The 24329-nt window shown below is 42.6% G+C and overlaps 1 protein-coding gene across 1 annotated transcript in view; it reads left to right on the forward strand.

The window, feature by feature from the left end:
- The first annotated feature begins 601 nt into the window (after window positions 1-601).
- Window positions 602-24329, forward strand: part of KDR (kinase insert domain receptor) — a 45696-nt gene continuing 21968 nt past the window's right edge. The window contains exons 1-18 of the mRNA XM_038400398.2: window positions 602-838; window positions 4070-4160; window positions 4793-4989; window positions 7049-7173; window positions 7495-7663; window positions 9353-9492; window positions 10320-10491; window positions 12233-12344; window positions 12440-12603; window positions 13673-13829; window positions 15431-15554; window positions 16062-16170; window positions 17943-18287; window positions 19217-19363; window positions 19791-19900; window positions 22567-22698; window positions 23094-23229; window positions 23639-23743. Coding sequence (XP_038256326.1) covers window positions 781-838; window positions 4070-4160; window positions 4793-4989; window positions 7049-7173; window positions 7495-7663; window positions 9353-9492; window positions 10320-10491; window positions 12233-12344; window positions 12440-12603; window positions 13673-13829; window positions 15431-15554; window positions 16062-16170; window positions 17943-18287; window positions 19217-19363; window positions 19791-19900; window positions 22567-22698; window positions 23094-23229; window positions 23639-23743 — 2593 coding nt within the window. The 5' untranslated portion in view covers window positions 602-780. The remainder of the gene's footprint in view (window positions 839-4069; window positions 4161-4792; window positions 4990-7048; window positions 7174-7494; window positions 7664-9352; window positions 9493-10319; window positions 10492-12232; window positions 12345-12439; window positions 12604-13672; window positions 13830-15430; window positions 15555-16061; window positions 16171-17942; window positions 18288-19216; window positions 19364-19790; window positions 19901-22566; window positions 22699-23093; window positions 23230-23638; window positions 23744-24329) is intronic.

Consider the following 24329-nt stretch of genomic DNA (forward strand, 5'->3'; position numbering starts at 1 on the left):
CGGATGCATCACGAAAGCTTATGCTCTAATAAATTTGTTAGTCTCTAAGGTGCCACAAGTCCTCCTTTTCTTTTTGCGAATACAGACTAACACGGCTGCTACTCTGAGTCCTGGTACAGTTAATTAACTCATCAGGGATGTAGTAGACACACCAAGGAAATACTGAAATTATACCAGATCCAAGAACATATACACTGCCATATACAGTCGGTAGTGAACTAGCGGGACACCTGAAGCATAAGAATACACATACATCTAACTATACATAGATTGGGGCCACCAGCTAAATGTGCTGGATCTCCCTTGTGAAGTTTTTGTTTTAAAGAATCTGCAGGGTCAGCCGAGTGCTCTAAGAGGCCAGTGCACCACTCCCAGTTTGAAGGCGGAGGAGGTGAGAGTCGGAGGTGAAAGAGCACCTGAGCGTTACAAGCGGGGAGCGAAGGGCAGGGCTGGGGGTGCTGCCTGGGGCGCGTCACAAGGGGAAAGGGCTGCCCGGGGACTGAGCGGACACGTGGGACCCCTGCGGAGGCGGAGCCAGGGAACTGGAGGGGTGGCCCCGCAGGAGTGGGACTCCTCCCCCGGCACAAAGTAGAGGCGCGGCGGGCGGGCGGCGATGCTCGGCAAAGCCCCCGGCTCGCACGGAGCGCTCGATCCCGCACCCAGGGCGCCGCGGAGGCTCGTCCCGGCGGCAGCCCCGCCGGCGGGGCCAGGATTACCGCGGAGAAGGCAGCAGCCGGAGCCCGTGTGCGGGCGCGGGGACCCCCCCCCCCCGGTGCTGCGATGGAGCGCAGGGTGGTGCTGGCGCTGCTGCTGTGGCTGGGGAGCGGGCCGGCTCCAGGTAAGGGGCGCTGGGCGGGAGCCGCCGGTGCGCACGGGGAGCTCCCGGGGCCCCTCCCGCTGGGGCCCGTGGAGCGCGGACGCCGGGACACGAGGCTGAGCAGCCGCGCCTGGGAATACCTGAGCCCCGGGGCGGCTGCTGTGATGGGGGCAGGGCGCGGGCCAGCCCCGGAGCCCCCCGGCATGCGATGGGAGGTTTGTCCCTGCCCCCAAGGCGAGCAGGCTTGGGCGAGCCATCCTCCTGACTGTCCGGCCGTAGGGGCGGGGGCGGGGGAGAATAAACCCACGGCGAAATCCTGCCCTTGTTGAAGTCAGGGGGAGGTTTGCCCCTGACTTCAGCAAGGCAAAGATTTCACCGTGTGTCCATGGACTGTGTTTGCCCGTGACCTGGGGACGATCCTCAGCTGGGGTGAACTGTGACAGGGAAGTCGAGGAAGCTGTCACCATTTCCAGCTCCAGGGGAGGATCTGCCCCAGAGCTATTTTTGTTGTTAAAGGTGTAAGCCTCGGCCATGCCCTCCGCCTTCCCCCGAGGTCTCCAGAGGAAGGCTGTTCCTTATCACAGCTCAGGTGCTGCAAAGACCAGTCGGGTCCCTCCTCGCACGAGAGAGTAGCAGGTGCACAGGCTGTGGCTTTACAAGGAGAATTTGGAGAGACCACGGAGTCTGATTAGCATGTCCGGCGTGGGAGCCATAATATGACCCCGGAATCTTTTCTAGAAGATACACGAAGGGAGGGACAGTTCTGCCAAACTTTCCCGAGCCCAAAGCAAAGCTTAATGAAAGGAAAGAAACAAGAGAGGGGGGGAAAAAAAGGAGTTTCCTTCGGTCTGCAGAGAGTTAACGATAATCTGTGCAAGACACAATGCAACCTACCCCTGCCTCTACAGCCTCAACAAGACTAACTCCAGTGGCTGGAAACATCACCTGTTCACTGTACCACTGGATGGGGAATAAGTGGTACTAAATCCTTTAAATTCAGCCTGATACCTTTGTGCTATTCTCTGTCCTGTTAGTGGAGGTTACAGAAACTGAGAATTAGCCAAGTAAAAACAATCATACTGAGGTTAATACATTAGCAGAAATTGCATCGTAAATATGTAGGGATGACTTTAACAGTTATTATAATAATGCCTATGTTTGGAGCAAAAATACATACTTTGACTATTATTGTATGGATATGGATTTCATATCAGACACTTGGATGTTTAGACAATAAACAATGCTATTTTATTGATCCTAGTGTTTGTACATCATGGGCTTTTAAAATGCATTCATAAGTTATCAATGCATTTTCTTTTGGAATAGTCTCCTTAGAGATATGCATAAGAGCAATTGTATTCAATAGCATAATGTTACACACTGAAGAAAATAATCTAGCCAGAGGTTGGTCACAGTTTGATTGAGGCTGAACATCCTTGACTAAATGGAACTTATCTTTAGCTTAGTTTTTAGGTCTAACTAAGAAACACTTACTGAGGAAAAAAAATCTCAATTGTAGTGCAGACCATATTCTGCTCTTATTTATCTGTACACTAGTCTCGTTGAAGGCACTGGGAGCTATAGGCATGCAGATGGGAGCAGAATTTGGTCCAGGGATAATTTAATTCTGTTTACTTGATAGTTAGATTAGATAAATCATGATTTGCAATGCCTGTGATAGAGAGTAAGCTGCATAGTAGACGTTGATTTGATTTTCCGTCCTAATTCAAGTTTTTACATTAGTGATGGCTTTCTAGAATAAAGTGCAACAGAAATCAATTATCGGAAACCTTCTGTCAATAAAGAATCTCCCTAGGAAGGGTTTGATAAAAATATAATGAAATTCTGACAAAATATTGAAGCCCCTAGCTCTAGGGTTATTGATAACAGCTCTATTACCATTCATCTGAGCTGTCTCTCAATATAATTCAGTTGGGTCCTTCCCATACCTGGCGTCATGCTGCTTTATAATCATGGACTCGAATGGTATCAGAAGCATTGAAATCAGGAAAGAAGGGTGTAGAAGAAATTCCTGTTTGTAATGAAGAAATAATTCTTGCATTTTAAAACATGTTCCTCTTGTTAGATGGGCCTGTCTGCTAGGTATAGAAACATTTGTTTAATTTTAGCACTGAGAGATTGCACTATTCATAGCTGTTGTGATGGCTGGCAAACGTAAAGGGGCCTAATTCTTTACTGCATTACACCTATGTAACTTCACTAAAGATATTGCACTTACACTGGCATAAAACTGGTGTAAAACAATGGAGAATCAGACTCAGCATCACATCCTCAGACTTTACAATTACTGTATTAGCTACATTTAGTTATGAAGACTAGTCTGTTTCTTCCAGGCAGTTAAAAGATTAATGAGATGTGTACCGGTATGCTCGTACCATCGCTGTTCATTTTCTTATGTAAGTTCACTCACTGACTCCTTGTACATCCGTATTTGCATCAATTCTTCTGTTGTACAAGTGCTCCGTGTTGTCTGGCCAAGGTAATGTTTCAGAACTTACTCAGATCTCTGTACTCATCCTTTACTGACGCAGAACTCCCAAAGGGAGTGAGTATAGTAATAAAAGCCGAAAACACCTCTATGTTCTTTGAAAGATTGCGCAGACTGCCTTACTGGACAGTTACGTCAGAACAAATATTGGAAATGATCTTGCAAGCTTTAACTGACATGAGTATTCTCACTGAATGCAATGGAACCAATCACACAAATAAGGTTTGATAGGAACAGGTTTTCTTAGGGTTTCAGGCAACAAAGGAACCACATTAGAAAATATGATAAAGGAAAATAAGATTGGGTCAGATGACCTTGAATTTATGATGCACTATGCAAAATAACTCTTAGCAGAATTCGTTAATCAGCAGCCTTGGCAAATTTATTATTCAATTTATTATAAGACCTTTCCCAAGGGAGTGAGATCATCAGATGAAGGTTCACTTTATTTCAATGTCCCATATCCTCTTGTTAGACCTTGAAGTTGGTAATGCAAAACAACAGGAACTCCACCCGAGCTTTATGAATTGCAGAGCTATTCTGCTAGCTCATGACCATCTGCCCATTCTTCCTGTTATGACAGAGCTCTTGAACTTCTGGGATGTGTGGAAAGCAGTAGAACAGTTTAACACATGAAGCAAATAGGTCAACTTAAAAGATGCTATATATACATTTAAACAGTGCTTTTCTGATTGAATCTGATATGTTTTTGGCACATTAATTTATTAATTTTATTTTTGCAGGCTTGTTTATTTCTCTGGATCAACCAAGTCTTAGCATCCAAAAAGATATCCTAACAATAACTGCAAATGATACTCTAAATATTACTTGCAGGTAAGGGCAACTTTGGTCTGCGTTATGATGATGACAATGATTTATTAGTTTAATTTTGATAGAGAGGTGAACCCTTCCTTCTACTTCCTCTTTTCTTGTCCCCCTATCCCCTTCTCCATTGCAGGCCTTGGGCTGAGTATTAGAGGGTTACATTGTGAGGAGATTAAAGAACAAAACAAAAGCTATTGGCTAATCAGGGGATGTTCTCAAGAGTCTAGTGTGTCAAGTGTGTTAAGTTAGCCCCTGGGTAGCCCTAGCCACTCTCCTCTGTGGGAAAGATGGGATGCAAGCAGCCGGGATTGGGGAGAGTACTCTGGAACACAGTGGAGTTTGCTGGGGGCAAAGCAGAGCCCTTGTCACCTCGATTGCCCCCTTTTTGGAGTCTTTGTGTGGCTTAGATTCATCACCTCTTAATACTCAAATGAAGAAACGTTCTCGTAGCCATGCGGAATTGAGCATCTCACACTCATGTATCGGATTTCGCATGTTTCTTAATGTTAAATAATTTGTCTAATAGCTATTTGTCCTGAAGTTAAAATGGACCATTCGAGAACGAGTAGGACTGAGTTTTCCTGACATGGCAATAGCAAGCCCCATTTGCTCTAATATCTCTCCCTCCTTTGTTTTGCCAGTGGTCAAAGAGCTTTGGAGTGGCTCTTGCCTAACAATCAGAGCAGTTCTGAGAAACATGTTGCAGTGACGGACTGCAGGGACGGCCCCTATTGTAAGATGCTCACTCTTACAAAAGTAATAGGGAATGACACTGGGGACTACAAGTGCTTTTACAGAGACACCCAGGCAACTACAAGCATTTATGTCTATGTTCAAGGTAGGTGGTTACAAGATTCATATGCGATTCCTACCTATCAATAAGATTAAAAAGAAACAATGGTGTAACAGGCATTTCAAAAAGCTTTGTTCTGAAGTAATGTTCATTGGATTGCTCACAGAAAAACCTATTTGACAAAGCATATGCCTCAAGATCAACAGTTGTAAGCTGGAGACTGTCAGCTTAAGAAGAAAGCAGTTACCAGTCCACTTTTCCCCAAGGTTTTAAGGAAAACAAGAATATAAATATACATCCATTCTATAGGTGCCAGATCCTGCAGTCTCGCCTTTCATTGAACTCCAACTGAAGTTTATGGCCATTCTATATTAGTAAATAACTGCGGAAATTGTCCCTTAAAGTACTGATAAGTGGTTAAAGTAGATTGAAATGAGAGGGAACTTTCCTCTCATCATAACAGTCAAGGAAGTGGGGGAGATCAGACTTCTTTCATGAGACTTCTAGTATTTCCCATTTGATCAAGCTACAAATTTTACATAGCACAATGGCATCTCATGGTTTTTCAATACTTCCATTTCCAGCCAAAATGTGGAAACACAATATGTGCACAAAAATATATACAAAAAGCCAGCCAAACGTATTTGACTCTCAAAAAACGTATTTGACTCTTTTGGTTTTGAGTGAAGGTGCAGCTCAGTTTGTACTTTACATTATCCTTATTAGTTCTATGCAGATCATATCACACAGATACATTTGCCTACACCATATACATTTGTGTGGGTGGAACAGTAAACAGAACAATGCAGCAGCAGAAACTTAGCATATATTTTAGCTGTGATGATAGGAACATTTTTCGATAGTAAACTATGAGATCTTTGATCACAGCTTTTCTTCTCAGTGACAGCTTTTGGAGATATTTTTCAGGTACAGTACAAATGATCACCTTAAGTTGTAAGTGAGGCATTTGCACCACATAAAAGATTACTTCATGCTGAGCTTGGCCTCCTGTCTTTCAGCTTCCAAAGATTTACATGCCTGCAGCACTTCCTCCTGTCCTGCTGAACAGGTTGGCTTTACAATTAAAATTGGGACCAATTTCCTGATATTGGAATTCTTGGCCTTGTGAAATTGACATTCTGTATGCAAATTTTTGTGTGGAATTACTACATGTCAATATGCTAGTTACCATAAATAGAAAAGTCCCTGTTCCCATAATTAATAAAATCTATATGTGCAGCAATTAGCCTAATTTACTTCCCCAGATCCTAGCCCTCATATCAGTACTGGGGTCTGATATGTTTTTCATGGAGAACTACTGTAGACTTCAGTAGCAGTTTCACACATGGGAGGACTACAGGGTATTTTTAAATAGCACTCACATTTGTATTATCTAACAGGACAATGTTCAGATCAAGTCTGAAATTTGGTCTACCTTACAGCTGTTGAACTCTGATGGGGAAATCCAGATAGACTTCAAGAACTAAGTTTTCAAAACTCATGCTTTGAGTTGCACCCATTTAGATAGCTGCACACACAGAACGGCATTAGACTAACCCCTGACTATTTTCACTGTTGATTATCTGGCATCAATTATCTGTGCACGCTTGCATGCACAGGTTTGTTACTACAATTTATGGTCAGATTTTTGAAAAGTTGGTTGTTAATATATAGGTTTGTTTATAAAGCCACTTATTTATTGTTGAGAATTTTTAAAAGAATAGCCATTATTTTAGGGGTTGTGAAGCACTTAGCTGCTTATAACTAATATTGGGATCCATTCCTATATCCTTACGCAGGCATAAGTCACCTTGACTTAAATTGGAGTTTTGACTGAGTAAAGATGTCAGGGTCAGGCTCCCAGAATGATGTGGACACAATTAATGTGTATTTGGGCATGATGGTACTGTAAAAAGAGGAGGAGTTAAACTTAATAGTTATGTCAATTTCATCTCCATTCACAAACAAGAAAAGTACAAATGTTTGCCAACTAGAAAAGGACAACATAGATAGGAAAGGAAAGAAAAACAAGAGGGGGAAAATAGCATGTTGTGTCCTTTCAAACAAAGAGATTATAACAAATGCAAATCGAATATTCTTTTAGATTACAGATCTCCATTTGTGACTTCAGTTAGTGACCAACTTGATGTTATATACATTACTGGGAACAAAACAGTGGTGATTCCATGTCTTGGATCCATATCAAATCTCAATGTATCACTTTATGCGGTAAGAAAAAAGCCAAATATTTCATTTCTTATCTCTAGAATTAGCTAAATGTCAATTTACATAAATACAGTGGATTAAAATAGATATCTTAAAAAGAGTTTCTCATCTTTGGAAATTACGAAATTTATAAACAGAATGGGAATGCTGCAACTATACTAACAAATTATACTTCTTGTGTAAAGATCTGTTGACTTCAGTGAGAATGTGGCCTGAGACAGGATGCCAAGTCTGGACCCATAATGTTGTAGTAAATATTAGATTTACAATATGAATTTGTTTAGTTTTGGAATTTTACTGAATGTTTTATTGCTCTTTTAACAGAGGTATCCAGAAAAGTTATTTGTTCCTGATGGTAAATCAATCTCATGGGATAATAAAAAAGGCTTCACTATTCCCAGTAACCTGATCAGCTATGCAGGCATGGTCTTCTGCGAAGCTAAAATAGATGATGAAAGTTACCAGTCTGTGATGTACATAGTTGTGGTTGTAGGTAAGCCAAAGATTACTCTCCATGGTCATTGTTTTAGGCAGTGCTATTTTGCTTAGTGCAACATATTGAGCAATTACATTTGATTGGACTGTAGATAAGGAATACTGAAAATGCAATTAACACAAAATGCGTGTTTTAATATGTATTGCTTTGGGAAAAAAAAAAACACCACCTGGATTTAAAGGGAAAATGTTATTGTGTTCTGTTTTGGGTAGATCACCAGCATCTGCGGGGAAGGAGGGATGGTCCAGTGGTTTGAGCATTGGCCTTCTAAACCCAGAGTTGTGTGTTCACTCCTTGAGGGGGCCATTTAGGGATCTGGGGCAAAAATTGGGGATTGGTCCTGCTTTAAGCAGGGAGTTGGACTAGGTGACCTCCTGAGGTCCCTTCCAACCCTGATATTCTATGTGCTTGGGATTTTATCTGCTCTGCCTTGATGCTACTTTTTTCAGCCATGCAGGGTTTTATTTTTCCTAAATTCCCTCTTTTGTAATGAATGTCAGCATAGAGTGAAGGATCTTGAGAACAGGCACCCCAAAGTATCACTAGCAGCTCAGGGAAGAAGAGAGGGTTCCAGCTTGCTGTGAGGAGAAACAGGGGTCCACATCACACTAGAAATGCAAAACCTGGCCTGCCCCCAAGAAATTCTTGTTTCCCTGCACGCTAATGCCCTGGGCCTAACTGGGATGAATACAGCTCTGACACATTGAAGTTACTGCTCCTCCAAAGGCAACATGAGGACTCCTCGTAGGCCCCCACCCATGCTGAGACTGCAATGACCTCCTCTTGGACTGTTGAGCACACTCCTACCTCCAGGGTTGAAAGAGGCCAATCCCACACCTCCTGAGCCTCATTGTGACACTGTGGCCTTGGTGAGGTAGGATCAGCACATTCTCATCTAGACTCAGAGATTCCCAAAGAGAGGAAGAGCAAAAATAGGGATAACTCACCATCCCATCTCCCTTTAGGTGCAGCAGTTTCCCCACAATTCATCATCCTCTGCTGGTTTTGAGTCATTTGGGATTTTTGGATATGTTTTTCCATATTTTACATTTTTTATTACAGGCTTTATGCCTTGGACAGTTTTGCTAATGTCAAATTGTTGGTGGTAAAGTTCCAAGCACATCACCAGATGCCCACTTTTGGTCTATCATAATATTTGCAGAGTGGGGTTTGTTTCCATGCTGTTGTTAATTTTGTGGTTCACCATTGAGGTTCTCCTCTGTGTGCTCTCTAACATTGTAAGGGACCAAGAAACCCTTTCATAAGAGTTGAGGATGCTTAGCAGGTCCCAGGACCTGATCCAACATCTCTCTCTGACTCCATCTTAGAAATATTGATGTCTCACCCTGTCAGCTTCTTTTATCTTACTGTGTCTGACCATAAGGAAGCTTCTGGCAAATGGCCTCACAGTAGCCCGCTCACTCTGAATGTGCTAAAATCTGAAAGTAGACTGTACGTGCCCTAGACCCATTGTGTGTCAGTACAACTTTTGGACATCCTCATCCTTTTCATCTCCACTTTTTGAATTTGGGTGTATACCCATCTTCTCAGTGCACTTAAGCTTCTGGGATTTCTGCTGTGTGGGTGTAACTCCTAAGGGAGAGAGTAAATGCCATTGGGAAAGCGGCATCCTTACGTCACTCCACAGAATGTTTTTTCAAACTCTGTTCCTTTTGTTTCTTCCAGGATACAGAATTTATGACTTAACTATGAATCCTCATCACCAAATAGAGCTGGCAGCAGGGGAGAAACTAGTTCTAAATTGTACTGTGAGGACGGAGCCGAATGTTGGAATTGATTTCAAATGGGACTACCCTTCTGTTAAGGTAAAACAATCATTTCCTAATACCGTGCCCTAGAGCCCTGAAAGAAGCAATCTCTTGCTAGAAACACAAAAGGATGCGCCTGTGTTTTAGCTTCCATGGTTATTTTAGCTTCCAGAGATACAATAAAAGCTTGGGTTAACCACTTACCCGTTCCTCTGTAAATATTAACAAACCAGCTGATGATATATGCTCTGGTGGGTGGTGCCAAGTGGCACAGCTGCAGCCTGCCAGCCCCGGAGCTGCAGCTGCTTCAGAGGCTGGAGGGGAAAGCAGCGTGACCAGAAGCGGAGAGACTCTGGTCCCGCCTCTTCCCTTCTGGCTCTGCTGCCTCTCCTTGCCCTCTCTGGTGAGGGGAGAGGCTGTGTCCCACCTCTCCCCCTCTTTATACCCGTTCATAAGCTGACCCCCTTCTCTGGTGCTTCCCTTTTTTACTAAAAAAATTCAGCTTATGAACGAGTATATACGGTATATAGCATGGATTACAGTTTTGTGGGGCCCTGGGCCAGAGCAAGTAGGGGACCCTCCACACCCCTTCCACCTGCACCCCAACCCTCACTGCTCCTGCCAGGGAGCAGGGTTGGGGTGCAGGGGCTTGCCCGCTCTGCCTGGGGAGTAGGATTGAGCTGTGGGAGCTTCTCCCACTCCCCAGAAGAAGTGCCAGGCAGAACGGGTTGGGGTGTAGGGGTGTCCATTTTTCCGGGGCCCCCCAATTGGCCAGAGCCCTTGGGCATGGACCCCATTGGCCCAGTGACTAATCCGCCACTGGTGTGGAGGGTCGGGGGAAGAGTTGGAATGAACTGCTTCTTAGAGCTTTTATTCTGTTACAGGGAAAACGTGCTACAGTCAGAGATTTAAAAACATCATCAGGGAATGAGCCGAAGAAGTTCGTAAGCACTCTTACCATAGACCATGTGTCCTTAAATGATAGAGGCCGATACAACTGCACAGCATTCAGTGGCCTTATGACTAAGAAAAACAGCACGTATGTCATTGTCCACGGTATGGAATTCTCTGATTTAATTCTGGATATTTGTAGGCAGGGATTGTTGGGATGGAAAATGCATAAGTTGAAAGCAATTACCTGCACAGTATGTCAATCAAAACGTTTGCCATATAAACATTCTGCTCTGAACTGTCAGCCCCAGTGTTTCCATTGCTTCTAGTTGTTTTCAGTAGCATTGTTATAGCTCAAGGTTTTTCTATCTTAATGTTAAAGGATTTTCTCTTAGTACCTGATATGTGAGTATCACTGAAAGCTGTTATGTAGTCTAGAAAAAATTCAGAAATGGCTGGCGGTCCCTCTATTTAGTCTCTCCCTATGTGGTACTGTAACGTTGAAACTGTATATTTCAGGTCAGATTCTGCCAGTCTTCCTCATACTGAAAGTACCTGACGCCACAGGTAGTTCCACTGAGTCCATTGTGGCTACCTGCAGAGAAAGGTGTTACTTGCATGAGTAAGGGTGACAGAATCCAGCCCTGGACTTTTTGCATTCCGAAAACTGGATTCAGCTTTACTTTTGGTCGTAAGGAAATGACTCAGAGGAAATGACTCTGGCCAAATCCTATCCTTCCTCAGTCCTCAATCAGGCAAAACTCCATTGGCTGAAAAAAGCTGAGTTTGTGGAATGAGTGAGAAAGAACTGCAGGATTTGGTTCAATATTAACTCGTGCAGCAGCACTGCTAGTTATGGATGTACTGTATGTCTTACACTGGACCAGTAAGGCTGACTTGAAGTTGTGATTAAGTCTGATTCGCACCTTCAGCATTTTGATTTTTTCAATTCAAACTGACCATAGGCCATTCTTCCGCCAGGACAAGAAACAGTCCCCCCCTTCTCTATCATAGCTGCATCAGATATTAAACAGATTCTCTCTTTGATCTTAGCCAAAAGGCCAATCATGCTGTTGGGCTGATTACAATTTTGCTTTCTGTGGTTGCAGAAAAGTAGTATAAATCCTTTCAGAGTTGTGGGATTTTTTGGGTTGCAGATAGATAGCTTCAATCTCTGCCCAATTATGTAACTGTATCATGTGCAGTTTTGAATACTGTTGTGTGCTGAAATGGAAAAATTGAGCCCTTTTTGTCTGATTGTGTAAGTGAAAACTTTGGAGAGGTTTAAATGTGATATTGTGTTACCCAACACATACATTACAGGGCTTGGTTTGCATTGCTTGTTTTGTTCCACGGCAACAGCGGCTAGGGAGGGCAGAGCATTTGGACTGAGAGTTGCTGTGTGAGTCTGAGAGCAGACTTTTCCCTCTGTTGCTCGACAGTCCCCTGGTAGCTGAATTAGTCCACTTTTCTGTGCAAAGGGTGAAGGAGAAGGCATGGCCTAGGGAGAGGGGCTGCATACCCCTGTGTGGCTCACAGGCAGGTTGGGGCTGGAGGATCCACTGCTGTGTACGTTGTCCTGTCCTGCTCTTCCCACAAAGGAGTGCTCCATTGCTTCACTGCCTCAGAACCCCTCTGAAACCTTGGGAGGACTCCCTTCTCCCCTTTGCCCGGAAGGATCTCCCTAGTGCTCAACCCCAGTAGTTATGCTGGGCCCTGGGCGGAGGATTTATCTCATGGATTGTAATACTGCAAGTGCCTGTGCTGTTACATGGACCACTTTGTCATTTACATCTGCTGTCTTTCATCTCCAATTAAACACTAAACCAAATGGGAGACAGTTTACATTTCTGGCAATATGGAAAGGAAATGTTTTGTTTCAAGCCCATCAATTAATTTCTTGCAGAAAAACCTTTTATCCTTTTGGACAGAATGGGGTCTGTGGTGGAGACAAGGGTAGGAGACCAAGTCAAAATCCCTGTGAGATTTACAGGCTATCCTCCACCAGAAGCAAAATGGTAAGAGTCAGAATATGATGCCTTTAAAACAGATTGTGGCATTATATGTCAAGCTGACTCTCTAAAGTATTCAAGTTACCATGTATTTTCTTTAGGTATAAAAATGGAAAAGCCATCAGCACAAATCATACCATTAAACTTGGTTACACATTAACAATTACTGAGGCAAGTGAAAAGGATGCTGGGAATTATACCATTGTACTTACAAACCCCATTAACAAGGAGCAACAGAGACACACATTTAACCTGGTTGTGAATGGTAAGTGAGATATAAACAGTGCCTTTTCCTTTTTTGGTGTATATGTGTGTGAATAGAGTACTAACCCTTCCTGAATTAAAATTCCCTGACAGAAAGAGCTGGTAGGCATCCTGTCTTTTAGAGCCCTATGCTTCCCTTGATCTGTGTACTATCCAGATTTAAATTGGCAAAAAAATACTAAGGAGGTGATTCAAAACCACCAAGTCAGGGGCATGCAGAAAAGAAGTTCCATCTCAAACCTTGCCTGGACTTTGCTTCAACCATTCACTGAATCTGTCTCCAGCTGGCTCCTCGTGCTGTATTTTACAATTCAGGAGGTTTCAGGTTTTCCTTGTTGTTGCATAAAAGGATTTTTGTTTTTTATTTTCTGTGTATTATTTCTTTGCCTCTGTGTCTTGCTCTTTTCCTGTCCTGTGTGCTCTCTCCTGCTGCTTTTGTATCATGAGTCTTCCTTGCCATTCTCATCTGCCTCACCCATCCTTCCTGCTACTGTCAGCTCTGTTCTGGCCTCCCCTTCCTCCTCACTGCCACCATTCCCCTCTCCCCGGCACCCCTCCTCCACACTGCTCCGCAGGAAACATACTTGTCTAGATGCTTCCAAAATAGTAGGTCTTCAAAAGAGCAACTCTGCTAAGTACAGTGGGGTTGAGATGGGAGCACAGTGGGAAATGGAGGCCAGTCACCTAATGCTGGAAGTAATATAAATTTCTTGGCTGGGGTGGTGATGGAAGGGAAGGGCTGTCTGAAGGATAATTTGTAAGGGGTAGCTGTAAGTAAGCGACGGAAGGATTGCTTAATATTCGGCTTGTATTGAAGCTACTCTGGTGCACTTCTTCCTTGAGTCTTTTTCTCCCTGCTGAGGTCAGTGGGAGTTGTGAGCCCTCAGCACCGTGCAGGAGGCTCTCAGAATCACACAGGCTCAGACCCTGGAAGGCATATGGGAATCATGGTGAGAGAAGCCCCTGTGAAAGAGACTTTGTACATTTCAGAACAAATTGTGTTCTTGTTAACAAGAGACAATGGCCGAAGGCAAAGAATGTTGCACGTAACATGCAGGTTTTTCCTACAGTTCCACCTCAGATTGGGGAGAATGCTTTGTTGGCTCCTGTTGATTCCTACAAGTATGCGACTACTCAAGTCCTAACCTGCACAGTCTACGCCATTCCGGCCCCAGTCAATATCCAGTGGTACTGGCAGTTAGAGGAACAGTGTACTTTCCGCCCTAAGTAAGTAAAACATGATTTGCCAGTTAATCTGCACCACTTCATTTCTGTAACTATTCACAGATTTTTTTAAAGTGGTGTAGGCTCTTTCCAAAAAATAAAAATGCACAAATCAAACACTAAGCTGCCAACCCGTTGGGTAGCACTTTGATAGTGCAAAAGGGTTATAAATCCAATTTAACTTGGAGATTCCTCAATGTAAGGGGACTCCCTGGGTGGTGTCAGGTCAGATTAGTGGCTTTATACCACCCCTCTTTCAGCCCTGCATAGATGGTGTGATCAAGGGAAAGGAAGAATGGCTGAAGCCATTTCAGTGCTTTGATTATCTCTGCCGCTCCTGCTGCACTGAAACAGCCCCTTTGGGCCATTGGCAGCTGGGCATGGGTTAGAGCAGCTCTAAGGCTGCTCTAACTTCTGCTAGGGTCATCTCTGGGATTGGCGAGCCACAGATGTGGTGTAAAGCCACCTTTCCTTGCACTGGCGAATGAGGGGCATTTTTTACCCTGATTTTTGTCAGGTGTAAATGACTAATTGAGGTGTCAGGCACTTGAGAACCACGCTCGGTAACTGTTGTTGCTGGACAGTGTTTGCAGACAAAATTCCCATTTTGCTTCCATTTAAGTCAAGCTTCTACTGATTACAGCAAATAGGCCCAAACTGCCCTTAGGTTGTCAAAAATAGTCAAAATGAGCTAGATGTAGAGACTGCCAGACTTGGGGTCTGGTGGGCTGTTGCACGGAGTGAATTCTACAGGCCAGGGCTACTCACTGGTGAAACTCTACCACTGTTGTTTCTTGTGTTTGATGCTTTTTTGGCTGGCATCTTGCCTCCTTGCTGGATTCCAAACACGTCTGTGGGCCCCATCAGTCAAACCTTGTTGGGCAGCAGCAAGTACAAAAACACAATACAACACACAGGAAATTTGTTGCTTATGCGACTTGCAGTTCTTTGTGTTTTTTCTTACACCAATCAGCTGCTGAATACGATGCTGCTTGTTATCTATGTAAAAGCGTATCTCAAAGGAACTATACTGATTGATGGTAGCCAATGATAGAGAGAGCTCCTGACCAAGATACGTGCAGCTTCCCTTATCTGGGCTGAGCACAAGGCCAGACTTCCTTTAAAAAAAAAAAAAAAAAAAAAAGCATTCTGCTTTCCTGTTTATAAAATGACTTCCACTAACTTCTTTTGGTGCCTGGTCACTTCCTACACAAGGGCCACTGTCCTAAAGAAATTCTTTTAAGGAGTCCAGTGATTTCTATGTCTCTCTGTCTTCTTTTGAATGAAATTAACTTGAATTGTCAATTTATGACTGGAGGTTTGTTCCCAAAATAGCTGCTTCCCTCCACGTATCCTGATTGGGCTGACCTAGGCAGATTAATTAGGCTATTTACCTCTAGGCCTGGGAATTCCTATTTTTATAAAGGACAAAGGTCTTGGAAGGCTGCAGAGTACAATTACATAGAAAAGTTTCAGGAACATTCCCAAGTTTTATAATATGGCCATTGTTCAATCTCTGATATTTTTTCTAAACTTAACAAAAATGGTCTCTTGAAGGTCGAGATTTTCCTTACCTAAAATGTATCTCTCTGTCTATCTCTCAGTCAAGTTGGTTTGGGAATCAATCCTTATGCATGTAAGAAATGGAAAGACGTCACGGACAGAAAGGGCGGAAATCGGATTGAAAGAATTAAAAATCAGTTTGTTGCTATTGCTGGGAAAATGAAGGTGAGCTAATGTTCATTTGTCTTAGTTAGGAATGGCCAGCTTTTGAGAGTTCAGTTCAGCATTTCATGTATTTGTGAACTTTATATCAACTGTGTTTAACTGTAACAGAGAAAGGCCTGGAGATTAAGCAGCAGAAGAAATCCAGGAACATATTGCTAATTTTAGTATAACACAGTTTAAAAATACATATATAGAAATTTACATATAGATGGTTGTTAAAAGGAGGGAGGGGAAAAATTGTTCTCCTTAACCTCTGAGGATAGGACAAAAAGCAATGAGCTTAAATTGCAGCAAGGGAGGTTTAGGTTGGACATTAGGAAAAACTTTAATATCACATAAACCTCCAGTATGACCTGGGTACCAGAAACACCATTGATTTGTATTGTGAAGGAATGTACAGTTGTGTGGATAGCTGCATGGCAATGCACCCAGCTCTTTTATGGTTTGACTCATTTAAGCCCTTTAGCACTAATGTGGTATGAAATTGCTTGGTTTGTTCTCTTGTAGACCGTAAGCACCCTTGTGATTCAAGCAGCAAATGTGTCAGCTTTGTACAGATGCGTGGCTACTAACAAAGCTGGAGTGGGTGAGAGGGTTATCTCCTTTCATGTTACCAGTAAGTATAGCTTGTTGATTGCATAGCTGCGTTAAATTAGTCTCATTCCCTCTGCTTCACTGGTGATACCATTTGTCTGATTCAGACCCCTCATGATGACCCATCTCTGTTGTGATGCCTTCTAAATATGGTCCTTACTCAGCATTGAAACAAATATCTAACTTTAAGTATGACAAGGTGTGTGAGGTAATATATTTTGTTGGCTCAACTTCTGTTGGTAAGAGAGATAAGCTTTCAAGTTTACACAGAGCTCGAAAGCATGTCTCTTTCACCAACAGAAGTTGATCCAATAAAATATATTACCTCACCCAACTCATCTCTCTAATATCCTGGGACCAACACGGCTACAACAATACTGCAAATAACTGTAAGTATGTGAGCAGTTCCATTTAAAGTCAATGGAGTTACAATAGGATGACTCTGGTATAAAGTGAGATCCAAATCAGGAACTTTGGTTGCAATGTTGGTTAGGCATTTACAGCTATAAAGACCTATAAACAAGAGAAAAATTAAATGAACAGAATCCATACAGTCAGTTGCACACATACAAAATGGGAAATGACAGCCTAGGAAGGAGTGCTGCGGAAAGGGATCTGGGGGTCATAGTGGATCACAAGCTAAATATGAGTCAACAGTGTAACACTGTTGCAAAAAAAGCGAATATCATTCTGGAATGTATTAGCAGGAGTATTGTAGCAAGACACGAGAAGTAATTCTTCCGCTCTACTCCACGCTGATTAGGCCTCAACTGGAGTATTGTGTCCAATTCTAGGTGTCACATTTCAGGAAAGATGTGGACAAATTGGAGAAAGTCCAGAAAAGAGAAACAAAAATAATTAAAGGTCTAGAAAACATGACCTATGAGGGAAGACTGAAAAAATTGGATTTGTTTAGTCTGGAAAAGAGACAACTGAGAGGGGACATGATAACAGTTTTCAAGTACATAAAAGGTTGTTACAAGGAGGAGGGAGAAAAATTGTTCTTCTTAACGTCTGAGGATAGGACAAGAAGCAACGGGCTTAAATTGCAGCAAGGGAGGTTTAGGTTTAGGTTGGACATTAGGAAAAACTTCCTAACTGTCAGAGTGGTTAAGCACTGGAATAAATTGCCTAGGGAGGTTGTGGAATCTCCATCATTGGGGATTTTTAAGAGCAGATTGGACAAACACCTGTCAGGGATGGTCTAGATAATACTTAGTTCTGCCTTGAGTGCAGGGGACTGGACTAGATGACCTCTCAAGGTCCCTTCCAGTTCTATGATTCTATAAAAACTAAGATCAAAATTTTCAAAATTGGGTGACTTCCATGAGAGCATCTAGCTTCTCGGGACCTTGGAAAATCAGACGACATATTTATGTGCCTAAATATGGATTTAGGAACCTAGCTTTAGGCATTCATTTTTGAAAATCTTGGTCTAAATGATATTTTTAATCCAGTCACAAAAATTAACAGTTAAAGCTGAGGATAGTGTAAGGTTGCGTAGGATAATTCTATTAATTACATAGACCTTCCTTGGACTTTGCTTGTGTGTGATGTTTGTTTGTTTGTTTGTTTGTTTGTTAACGTGAATGATGGGCCTGATTCTCTAGTGCCTTGTGAAGTCATTTATGCCTGGGCAAAGTGAGTGTAAAACAAGGTGCAAAGAACTGGAGAGTCAAGCCCAATAAGTCTGTGAATGCAGATTTTCAAAATGGCTTTTTCTAATCAATATAAAGGGAAAGAACTTTATTATATAACAAATTCATTATTTAATAAGCTGTTTTTAATTTGCAGGGGGTCTTGAAATTAATCTTCAACCTAGAAACCAACCCACAGAAAAGGATAACATGTCCTTGCAGTGCACTGCGGACAAATTCACCTTTGAAAACCTGACCTGGTATAAACTGAGTCCTCGCACCTCGCAGAGGCCACTTGGGGGGTTGCCAATGCCTGTGTGCAAGAACCCAGATGACCTTTTGAAGCTGAATGCCACAGTTTCTAATAGCAATGGTGAAAATGTTACCTTAGAGCTCATCCTCCGTAACATTTCTCTTCGAGATCGAGGGGATTACGTTTGCATAGCCCAGGACAAAAAGACTAAAATGCAACATTGTCTTGTCAAGCACCTCACTGTTCAAGGTATGAACCCACTTACGTATACCAAAGTAGATGGTTATATGCACAGGCTGTGTATAGCTGGAAACAAAGATACTGCAGTTGCAGAAATCCTCAAGTGCTGTAGGACCTAGCATGTTACCAATTTAAAGGTGTGCTCACTTGTAGAAGGGATTTAAGCAGTTGCTAATAATGAGACTGCCTTTAATGTGTCAAGTGCATGAAGTCAAGTCCAGGCAGAATGTATCTGCTGTGCTGATGAACTCGCCAGGCACACTTAGTATTCCATTATTATGGAACAGCAATGGAAGGGTGAAAAAGCAGGGAATTGTGCTGTGCAAGCAAATGAAGTCTCTTTATTGATGCACACAAACAGTGGCACAAATTGATAGCTGTGTGGTTTTGCCTTGCAAAACACCCACATCTATGATCTATTTATACTTGTGACTTAAGGTGTGACTGAACCTTTGGGTTTGCAACTGTGGTCATGCTTTAAAATTGTTATAAAAGCAGGGCAGCATTTCAGCACAAACAATGCCGATGACTGGCTTTGGATGCATAGAGGTCTTGCAGTCCTGGCTTGGCAACTTAGGCCCTGATTCAGGAAAGTACTTAAACACATGCTTATGGGCAGTCCTGAATACAGATGCGTTCCTGAATCTGAACTGCAAGCACCATCGATATCACCCTTCTTGTAGTGGGGTTGGAGATGGAGACCGGACTCATGTAAAAGACAAAGGACTTCTCTTTATGTTTTCTTAGTTATTGTCCCTGTCTCGTGTATCAGGGAAGATTAAATACCATCTCTCCATGAACACCATGATTGGTGCTATTGCAGTAAGGCCATGGGACTACATTAGTGACTCAAACTTGTAAAGTAGCAGCGAGTGCTAACGCATCACAAAAATGATTGTACTTGGAAACTCTCAATAACTTTATTTTCATGCAAACAGAGCCTGTGGCCCCCACATTGGTAGAGAGCCTGGAGAATCAAACAGCAAACCTTGGTGAAACCATAGAAGTATCATGCCCAGCAAATGGAATTCCTCCTCCACACATCACATGGTTTAAAAGCAATGAAACCCTTGTTGAAGACTCAGGTGAGGAACTGCTCCTTCAGTATGACTTATTTCACCTGTCGTGTGTTTTACGCAGGACTCCCCATTGACTTTAGTGCAGAGTTCAAATGTGGAGTGGGGGCAGAATGTGGCCCTGGTTATTTTATACACTGTGTGAGGGTTTCAGAGTAGCAGCCGTGTTAGTCTGTATTTGCAAAAAGAAAAGGAGTACTTTAGAGACTAAAAAATTTATTTGAGCATAAGCTTTCGTGAGCTACAGCATCCAATGAAGTGAGCTGTAGCTCACGAAAGCTTATGCTCAAATAAATTTGCTAGTCTCTAAGGTGCCACAAGTCCTCCTTTTCTTTGTGTGAGGGTTGTGTATACCAAAAAAAAAATTGCAACTATTGAATTCTTAACAGCCAAAGCCAACGCAAATAGCAGTATTAAGAAAAAATCCTTTTTTCAGGTATTGTTTTGAAAGATGGGAACAAAACTCTAACCATACGCAGGGTAAGGAAAGAAGATGGAGGTCTCTACACCTGCCTTGCCTGCAATGTCCTCGGATGCAAAAAAGCAGTAACTTTTTTGCAGTAGAAGGTCAGTACAGATCTGCTTCTCTTATTTATTTGTGCTTGAAATGATAACTGACAAGAAGAAAGCCTAAGCATCATGTCTTGGTCACAGTTTTGAAAATGTACTAGCAGTGCCTTTGCTGAAAGTTTATGCCAAAGTGGATCAGATTTATTTATTAAGGCTCCTAATCAAGCTCGAGATGGGTGAAGTCACACCACGCTGGCAACCCAGTGATTTTGGTTTTTGTGGCTGATATTTTGGTCTCCAGAATCACAGCTTTCATTATGAAATCATAGCTGGCCATTATGGTGGCAGAAAAAAACCTGAAAACATAGAGAGAGTGCAAATCAATACAATAATACCTGCATCTGAGTCTGCAGAGAGCCTGGCACACCTCAGTGAGTATTGATGAGGATACTTAACAATGCTCAACAATCACTGCTGTCAAGGTATCTAAGAAAGGGGAGGAAAGGAAGAAGGATCACGCACAATCTCCAATGGATGGTGTCCCATTTTGGTGGCATGAGTGGATGGCACTTGCTGGTACCCTCCCACATCCCCTCCCCCATGGGTGATCAGATGTCCCAATTTTATAGGGACAGTCCTGATATTTGGGGCTTTTTCTTATATAGGTGCCATATATTACCCCCAACCCCCATCCTGATTTTTGACACTTACTATCTGGTCACCCTACCTCCCCCTACCTGTCCTGTGGAGATAAAAGGCCAGAAGGAAAGAGAATAGCCTTGAGGGCCTCCAAGCCTCACCAATGGGGTTTCAATGTCTAGAGTTCAGAGGGCATTCAAGTTTCACATCCATCCAGCATTCACCACTCTGATGGTGGGTATGTGGCCAGGCAGCTTCCTCCCTGACTCTAGTGGCTGCTGCTCCTCTCTCTACCAGAGGTTGTCTGCAGACTCATTGTAGTGGTTATACTTGGGTCATGTTTTCCAACTCATCTATGCAACCATTAGGGCTGAAATCACCCATGAGTCAAGCATGTGGAGGGAGCTTGGGAGAGGACCACTGTTTCTCTCCTCCCCAGTCTAGAACCCTGGTTCATAATCTTTGACTCAGCAAAGCCCTTAAGCATGTGCTTACCTTTAGGCATTTATGTAAGTTGCAATGAAGTCAATGGGACTTAACCATATGCTTAAAGTTACGTACATGTTTACATGTTTTGCCAAATAGGTATGGACTAAAATGTGCTTAAAACATAAGCATGCATGTGAGTTCTTTGCTGAATCAGGGCCTAACTGTTGGGCTTAGTGCCTAGATTGAAGCTACTCCTCGTGGTAAACACTACATCCTGGCAGTTAGTGTTTGTTCCATTACCATCAGGCCAAATCTGACTACATGGTGTGAAAATTAAACCCTAACAAGTGGTCAAACTGTTTTGTGACAAAACCAAACTGCTCTTCGCCTTCCACCAACGGTAAGGACACTGCCAATTAAAAGCATTGATCAGGAGCTCCTTGCTTTCATTATTAGTATGTTACCTTTATATGTTTATGAAAATAGTCACTAAATACTTCAGGAATCTCTGTCTCATAAATCAGGGCGATCAGCCACTCTGTTATCCTGAGCTTATGAAAGCTATCGCCTGTTGTTTTCGAGTTCTCATTAGGTTATGGAGTTGATCTGTTGGGCAACATATTTTTGTTGGGTGCAAAACTTGCTCTCAGCTGGTCTAATAAATGTGATTGTTCAGGGTATGATCAGGCAAGTTTTGTGAAAACTGGAAACATATTTATGACATTGTCTTATGTTAAGGAAGTTATGATGCAGCTCATCATGGTCCATATAATGGAAAAACCCCAGTGTGCTATTGTGTGGGAGAACCTATATGATGCCAGGGCTGAAATTTACAGGAACACACTTTGAGAAATGGGGGTGGGACAGAAAGTAATTCCTCTGATGCTTGTTATCAAATGTTCAAGTGGTACCATGCTTAAACCTGGAATAAGGATTCTGATTCATGGATATACTGTCTCAGGACCACAAGAATTGCAAACAGTCCATATTTTCATATCCCAGTTTAGGAGGTTAAAGAAATGATAGAGATGTTGTTTCATAATACAGGGGATCATTCTTGCAACATCTTATTTCCTACATAGCGTAATCACTTTTTTCTGTGCATGAGAAAAAGTTATTCATTTTTGGGTGCTCAACATTCATCTAGATTTTGTGTTTTCAAAAATAGCAATTTCCTTTAAAATATAAGATTTCACCTTTTATTTCTTAATTGCTAAGGGCCAAATACTTCCCTCAATTATGCACATTCAGCCTCACCAAAACAAGATTGTCTTCAACCTTGCAAGTGTGTAACTAAGGGCAAAATTTGGCCATAAGAGTCTGACTAATCCTTGCTTCCATTTCATTGTGCACTAATTTGTAGGAATCAGAAAGCTTACGAGAAAACAATGGATCAATTCCTGTGCTGACCTATCTCATGCAAAACGCCATTCCTCATTGTCCTGAGTGGGGTTTCACAATGTGTAATTCGGTATGGAACATGGCCCAATATTCCAACCTATAAGAAACAAGCATTGCCTTAGTTGGCTTGCAACATGTGGCACTTTTAAAATGAACCTTTGGAACAAGGAACTCTATGCGGTCCTTTAACTGATAACCTAAACTAATAAGCTTTCATCTATCAGTGCTTTCAGCTATCGTTCATTTGTTTCTCCCCAGGCGCCGAAGAGAAAATGAACCTGGAGCTCATTATCCTGGTTGGGACTGCAGTGATTGCCATGTTCTTCTGGTTGCTTCTTGTAATCATTCTCCGGACCGTTAAACGGGTAATGAAACTATTCTTTTACTGTCCCACCAGCATTGGTCTTGCATGACAAATGAAAACTGACTATGGCTCTTTTGTGTTGTTCCTTTCCATTGTTCTTAAACCAACAGGCGCATTATTTCTCTCAGTACCATAACATTCCTGCTTGGAATTGAGGGCGCAGAAATTTGGTTTTAATTGACCAGGCATTCGGAGGAAAAAATGCTTGAACTGCTTTTGATTATTAAAAGTGCAAGGATCTGTGTTCATATTCATAATGATGTAGTTGGAGGAAACTGTGGACTTGCATTTCTGTGAAATTTTCAAACCCAGAGGAGGGAGAAGTTAGTACATGTGACTGCCTCATTCCAGCCAGCACGTACCATTTTTGTGACTAGAACTGATATTGTTTTCCAGGCCAGTGGAGGGGAACTAAAGACTGGCTACTTGTCAATCATCATGGATCCTGATGAAGTCCCTATGGATGAGCAGTGTGAACGTCTCCCCTATGATGCTAGCAAGTGGGAGTTTCCCAGAGACAGGCTAAAGCTAGGTGTGCTTTCACTATTTTGAATGGGGACTGAGGAAAGAATACACTGCACAGAGAGCCTATGGAGGAATTCTGGCTGGCACACACAGAATTGCCCCTGGAACTACATCACACTCTGATAGGATGCAGTGGGTGTTCCCTTTGTGATGGCTCAGTCCTTTGGGCCAGTGCAGGAGATGGCTGGACCATGGCTTCTCCTAACCCCACTCTGAAGGAAAAGCTAGTCTAGTTATTGTGGTCTAGTTGGTCCAGTTATTGTGTTTCCTGACCCCACTTTCACACCTACATAGGCGCAGCCCACCGTGTGCCAAACCATCATTCCCAACATGGGGGTTGATTTGGTTAATGATTGGCCTAGCTTTTGTCCACTGCTTTGACAATAAGTCTAAATCTGTTCATCTTCTCATACCAGGTAAACCCCTGGGGCGTGGAGCATTTGGCCAAGTCATAGAAGCAGATGCATTTGGAATTGACAAAACTGCTACCTGCAAAACTGTTGCAGTAAAAATGCTGAAAGGTAAAAATGAAGACTAAAAGCCTCCTAAAAAGACATAATGTATTTGTATTGCCAGTCTTGTATTCAGAAGCCAACAAAGCATGTTGAACTATCAAAATTTCTGTACCGATGTCCTAGAATGGTTTAGTTAACAATTACTGTGAGAATAATGTAATTTATGTCTAACTGTAAAGACGGTGCTCATTAGAGCTTCTTTACTATCACTTTATAGATGTACCCAGGTGCAGAAGTTAAATTTGCTCCTACAAGTAATCCTACACAAGTGTGATTTCTGCAGTGTTTACCTCCATACTGTACCTACAGTATGAGCTTTCTGTCAAACCCTAAACGATGACTTAGCTGTTATCTGGGGCGGAGAAACTATTCAGCTAGCTTACTCCTTGGCTGATTTTAAAGAGCTCTTCAATATTATTGTCAGTGATGTGGATGTTTTGACATTAAATACAAAGCTGAGCTCCCAGAATCATTCCTCCTTCCCAGGACTCTGGAACCCGGAGAAGCCATTCCAGGTTTCACACTGAGACCAATGAATAATGGGAAAGGACTTTGGGAGTTTTGTCAGTGCTGCATGAGTAGTCATACAATA

This window comes from Dermochelys coriacea, chromosome 4 (assembly GCF_009764565.3).
Source record: "Dermochelys coriacea isolate rDerCor1 chromosome 4, rDerCor1.pri.v4, whole genome shotgun sequence".
Taxonomy (NCBI): Eukaryota; Metazoa; Chordata; order Testudines; family Dermochelyidae; genus Dermochelys; species Dermochelys coriacea.